Below are 6,772 nucleotides of genomic sequence, written 5' to 3' on the forward strand. Positions count from 1 at the left end.
AGAAGACATTCGTTGGGGTGAGACCATGGATTTTGCGGACCGTGTCTTGGTCGGTCGCATCCGTGGCCGTAGTTACTCGGCTGCACGATTGAAGCAGTGGGCAGCGGATGTTTGGGGTCACCATCTGGTTGATATCCCATTTGTGCAGACCTTCGTGCGGGGATGGTTCGCACTCTGTTTCGCGCATGCAGACCATACTAACTGGGTACTCTCATCATTCTGGCATTTTGACCATGCACCAGTGCTTCTGAAAAGATGGACTCCTCTCTTCGACCCTGAGACGGAGCAAATTGGCATTGGACCAGTATGGATTAGGCTACCTGGTCTACCACTCCAGTACTGGTCAGAGGACATCTTTAAGAGGATTGGGAATGCTATCGGTGTTTATATGGGATATGATAAATCCTATCTGCAGACTGGAATGATGGCATACGCCAGGATTCTCATTAATCTGGACACGAGAGGGGGCCTGCTGGAATACATTACGATCCAATGGAGGGATACTGAACGCAGGCAGATCATCGATTATGAAGGAGTTCCATATAGATGTCGCCGTTGCCACAAGGTGGGCCACCTATTCAGAGACTGCCCACTCCTCAAGAAATCTGGTACATTCGGCTCTGAAGATGCAGCTCCTCATCCGCGGGACACCCAACCTGAGAACCAGCCTGATCAGAACACTGAGGCACCGGTACCCCCTCCGATCGAGGAAGAACCTGAGAAAGCTGGAACTGATGGAGATGCAGGGGTACCCTCTGAACCGCAGCCGGTCTCGTCTGATCTGCAGACGACCATTGGACAAGAGGATCTGACGCTTTCGGGTAAGTCACCTTACTTTTCTCTGTCCAATCCTACTTCATGTATGACTTTGGGCATATCTTCTCATTTATCTGCACCTGCACCTGGCATTTCAATATATCCTTCTTCTCCACATGCGCCCCATCCCATACATAATCACTCGCATTCCTCTCTCTCATGCACCATTCCACAGCCCTCACCGGTGGCTCCTCCTTCCAGAATCTCTTCGTCGCTGGCCTCCCCCTCTCGAATCACTTCTCCATCTCCGCCCCGCTACTCCCTCCGGCCCCGCTCTAAAGACCGAGGACCTGATGCTGTTGGATTTGATCTCAGTCAAACTCCATTACACAAGGCCTCCAGGGGCAGACCCTCCCGTATATCCAAGGCTAGACACACTGCTGACTCTGAGGTCGCCCTGGGGCGACAGCAAACCATCATTCGGGCCCTTAGAGCGAGGAATGGCCCTGCACCCATTCCCTAATGAAATTTTTGTCTTTCAACTGCCGGGGGTTTGCTAGTTCAGCCAAAAAACTAGCCCTCAGGAGACTTCTCCTTACATCACAGATGGACTTCGTTTTCCTTCAAGAGACTCTCTGTCTTGCTGACCCCCTCATTCGAACTCTCTCTGGCTGGCTTCCTTCCTGGACCTTCCATGCTTTGGATGCGTCTGGAAGATCAGGGGGTTTGGCAATTGGGGTCAATAATAAAGTTGTGGAGATCAAGAACACTTTTGGAGGAAGAGGGTTTATTGGAATGGACATCTGCACTCATACAGCTGTTAATGACATCAGGATAATCAATGTATATGGTCCCTGTTCTGACCGAGCTAATTATTGGAGTAACCTTCTTACTTCGGAGCTGTTTCAGGCAGACAATATTATACTTGGAGGGGACCTTAACTTCTCTATTGGTTATAGTGAATCATGGGGACACTCTGCTCAGATCGACTCTCTTTCTGATACTATTTCCAGCTTACTGGAGGACCATCACTGGGTCGACATACCGTCTGCCAAGCTCCAATACACATGGACCAATAACAGGAGTGGTGATCAGAGCCTTGCTAGGCGGTTAGATAGATTCCTCATTAAGGAAGCCCTAGTCAATGTACTTCCCAGAGTCCGGCAATGGGTTGGCACAGGGGGCATATCTGATCACCGTCCTATCTTCTTAGAAGCTGAAGATATTGCCCACAAGATTAAGAGCCCCTATAAGTTCAATGCAGCTTGGCTACAAGATCCCTCATTTATACATCTGGTGCATAACTTTTGGCGAACCAACGCTATCAGAGATGATGAGGATATCTCAGAGGGTTTCGTGAGGAAACTCAAGGAACTTAAGCAACTCACCAAGAATTGGGCTCACCACAAGCGAATTCAGGATAATTTAATTCTCAAGGAAGCTGAAAAGGTCATTGCTGAATTTGAGGAATCCTCTGATGGGACTTTCCCCTCAGCGGCTTGTAAGGAGAATTACACTGCCCTGATTGCTAAGCGCACTCAAATTCTGAAAGAAAGAGAAGAAGGATGGAGACTCAGAAGCAGAGCTATATGGCTCACTGAAGGAGATGCAAACACTAAATTTTATCATAAGTTTGCAAATGGGCGCAAAGTAATCAATACTATCTGGGAACTAAGGAATGCACAAGGGGACTCTGTCACTTCACAACGGAACCTGACCAGATTAGCCACCGAACATTTCAGAGGCATCTATAGAGCACCTGCACAGGCAAATATCATGGAAATTATGAGAGTGGCCGAACTTTTTCCCAGATACATTGAGCAGGAAGATGCAGATGAACTGCAGAAGGAAGTGACGATGGCAGAATTAGAAGCTACATTGAAATGGTTCAAGAAAGACAAGAGTCCTGGACCTGACGGATGGACTATAGAATTCTATCTTGCTTTCTTTGATCTCATAGGACAAGACCTCCTGAATGTAGTTGAAGATAGCAGAAAAAGAGGCCGCATTTCCTCTGCCATTAAATCTACCTTCATAGCTCTTATTCCCAAGTCAAGCGCCCCTTGCACTTTTGATGACTTCCGGCCTATATCACTCTGCAATTGCCTTTACAAGATCATTGCTAAAACCATTGCCAACCGACTCAAGCCTATACTTTCTCAGCACATCTCTGCAGAACAGTTTGCATTCCTTCACCATCGCCAGATCCATGAGGCCATCGCTTCCGCTCAAGAACTGCTGCATACCATGCATATCAAAAAACAGAAAGGTATGATCCTAAAGGTCGATCTTTCCAAAGCATTTGATCGTACCAATTGGCTTTACCTGAGACTGCTGCTTACTCATCTGGGCTTCCCCTATGAGTTCATCAAATGGACCATGAGCTGTATCACTGATGTCTCTTACAGTGTACTTCTAAATGGGGAAGCCTCCTCCTTCTTTACTTCTGAGAGAGGACTTAGACAGGGTTGCCCTCTCTCCCCCCTGTTGTTTTTACTCATCATGGAAGGGCTGAGTAGAATACTTTCTTCTGCTCGTGATAGACAACTACTTACTGGTATCAAGATTACTGATCATCTCATCCTCACACACCTTCTTTTTGTTGACGATATCCTTATCTTTCTCAATGGCGGCATTGGAGACTCTACCACCCTCCATAACTCATTTCATCTTTTTCAACATGCTACTGGAATGATGATCAATGTACAGAAATCCTCCATCACCTCATATGGATGCTCTGTCAATGAAGTTGCATTTGCAAATCAGCGATTTCCTTATAATAACCTGACCCTGGCAGATGGTATTAAATATCTTGGCTTCCGATTGAAGCCTAATGGTTACAGGATCGCTGACTGGTTGTGGCTGATTGCCAAAGTGGAAAAGAGATTACAAGTTTGGTATCACCGTTATCTTTCCCGTGCAGGCAGGCTCATTCTTATCAAGGCAGTGATTGAGGCCACTCCAGTTTACTGGATGGCCCTGACTTGGATACCGAAGGGTATTCTCAACAGATTACAGCATATTTGTAGCAGGTTTCTTTGGAAGGGTCACCAGCCGGGTAGGATATTTGCATGGGTGAAATGGGACACTATTGCAAGACCTAAGCGCTGGGGGGGATGGGGCATCAAGCGACTTGACCTCTTCTCTAGAGCTCTGGCTGCCAAACTTGGTTGGCAGCTACTCACCTCAGAAAGTCTCTGGACCAAAGTTGCAAGCGCAAAATACATATGGCCTATGAATGTGATGGACTGGATATGTAGTGAACGAAGAGTGCATCATAACATATCCTCCATCTGGAAAGCTGTCATTGGTACCCTTCCTTTACTCCGAGAAAGTTTAACTTGGCGCATCAAGGCTGGAAATGCTGTACGTATTGGCCTGGATCCCTGGGTTGGATGTGGAAATACTCACAGACTCTCTGCAGGCATCATCCAACACCTTAATGACAGGGGCATTACTCACATCATGCACATTGGGGATCAGGCCAACTCATCATTTCTTCATCAAGCTTGGACCAGTGCTCAAGCACTTGACATTCCGGCGCCATGGCACGATGAATGGACTGTATTTACGGATGCACTTTCTCAAGCCCACATCAGACTTACAGATGGCCCCGACGAAATCATTTGGGCTTTTTCTAAACATGGATATTATACCCCGAACTCGGCTATTTAAAGCTCATGGAGACTCACATACCTCCCGTCATTCAGCCAACTTGGAGGTCATTATGGAAACTCAAGTCTGCCCCGCGTACTAGACTGCTCTTGTGGAATATCATTTTCGACAAAGTACCCACAGGCACTAATTTGATGAAGCGCTCCTACCACGGACCATTCCGGTGCCACCTCTGCCACCAGGACGAAGAAAGCACATTACATCTATTTCTGACCTGCAGGATCACTGTTCGCTTCTGGAATGACCTCACCTCTCATTTCTCGCATCTGAAACATTGGCATGGAAGCAGTATTATGGAAGCATGGGAAAACTGGAATTCAGAACATTCGGGGAAAGCTATTAATTTACCGCCTCTTGCTTGCTGGGCTATCTGGATTGCCCGGAACCAGGCCATATTCAACCTGAAGGTCCCTCACTGGCAATCTATCCTTCTTCATACCATTGCAGAGTATAACTTAATCCCGGACGAAGAACATACTGGTCCTATCCGCATATTGAGACAACTGGAAATTGACAAATCAAAACCTTGGGGATTTTTTGATGGTTCAGCCCAGGAGGTGGGGTGTGGGGGTGGAGCCATACTTCACCTTAATGAATCACACAGCTATAAGATACAAATCAATCTTGGCAGAGGAACCAATAACTTCTCTGAACTATGCACTGCAAAACACCTCATTCATTTTGCCATTCTTAAAAACTGTAGACATCTCCAGTTATTTGGTGATTCCAAAATTGTATGCAATTGGCTGTCTGGTGCATCACATTGTCATGCATTTACATTAAGGCACATTCTTGATGAGGCAAAGAGGCTGATAACTTCTTTTGACTCATTTACTTGTCTTCATATCTACAGGGAACAAAACACTGAAGCTGACCATCTCTCCAAAGAGGCAGCGCACAGGCAAGGAGACAATTGGCTGATTCAGGAGGTGAGAGAAGGGTCATTCTACCAGTATTACCATAGGCCCTTCGATGACCAGATGGAAATCGGGCGCTAAGGCCCATTTACAGTTTCATAATTTTGTAATTTTGCTGTAAATATTTATAGATCTATATGGCTCTCTGCGAAGAGCATCAGACACAAATTTTGTTATACTTTACAGTATCTATTTTGGACAGCTCCCTGCGTGGAGAATGATGTTTATTTTTGATTAAACAGTTTACAGACAGAACTCGATAGGCACTGCTGCCTCTTCTTGAATGCTTCGGCATGTGCAAAATGTAATTTCTCAACTTAATAGAAATTACGACTTTTTCCCAGGGGAAAAAAAAATGTTAATCCTGAGATGACTGGCGCACATAACTTTTGGCTTGAGTAACCGTGACCTACAATAATTTATGTTTTCAAAATCACCCAAAAACCGCACCCAACTTGGGCCACACAAACTCTTAGCACGGATTAAAATTTTCCAATGAAATTTTGACCATTGACCTTTTCAACATGAAGTGTCTTAATAGTGCACCTGCCATCGTATATTATATGCCCCATAAGTAATCATTTCTACATTTAATAAAAAATAATTAAAAATAAAATTAATAATTTCTATAATTAAAGTGTATACAAGAATAACTATAAGCTTAGAAAATCATCAGAGTTTGATGGAGTGCATTTTACACATCGTATTATAGTAATCATTTAATTGTGACTTAATGTGACCAACAAAATTATTTTATGTAAAAAGAAAAAATAAAATAAAAGACGCATATTTATCAGCCTATATCATATCGTGTCAAGGGAATATATGCACATTCTACGCATGCAACCAAGAAACTTGACATCCCTTGCATCTAGTAAGCACTCACATGTTCCCTCAAGAATTATGATTTTTTTGCATTTATTTTCCACGTTTTATCTTTGCAAGTTCCATTTATAAAACTATTAATTATAAAGATTTAATTGTTTTTTATATTGATGAAACTTATAACTTAAATAATATTAACTATTTTATATTTATTTTATTTTATATTTATTTTAATTTTAGATTTACGAAGAGGGATTAAATCTATTGAAGTGAAAGTCTTTTTCAGAGTAAAGAAATATGATTTCTTGCGGCTCTTATAAAATCCTCCGATAATGAATTAAAATGGATCTACACTTGTTTAGTTATTAATTATAATTATAATTATACATATAATTATTAATTTTATTATTTTATTTTATTTTGTTTTTTCTTTTGTTTTTATGTAATTTAAGTGAGTAAAAATATTTTGTTTATAATTATAGCTATAATATATTGTATTTTTGCTTTTATATAATTTGATTGAGTCAAAATCATTAACTCTGCAAGACATTACACATATTTTCTATACTAGACCTAGGAGGACGTCTTGACGCAATAAT

General features: G+C 42.9%; 1 protein-coding gene across 1 annotated transcript; it reads left to right on the forward strand.

The window, feature by feature from the left end:
• Nucleotides 1-4,724: 4,724 nt before the first annotated feature.
• On the forward strand, nucleotides 4,725-5,429 carry LOC149237338 (uncharacterized). Its single transcript, XM_089369238.1, has one exon. The coding sequence runs from the start codon at nucleotides 4,725-4,727 to the stop codon at nucleotides 5,427-5,429; it is 705 nt and encodes a 234-aa protein (XP_089225364.1).
• The last annotated feature ends 1,343 nt before the right edge of the window (nucleotides 5,430-6,772 follow it).

Source organism: Pinus tabuliformis, chromosome 8 (genome assembly GCF_031772625.1).
Source record: "Pinus tabuliformis cultivar Carrire ecotype Pingquan chromosome 8, CPIR1, whole genome shotgun sequence".
Lineage (NCBI taxonomy): Eukaryota > Viridiplantae > Streptophyta > Pinopsida > Pinales > Pinaceae > Pinus > Pinus tabuliformis.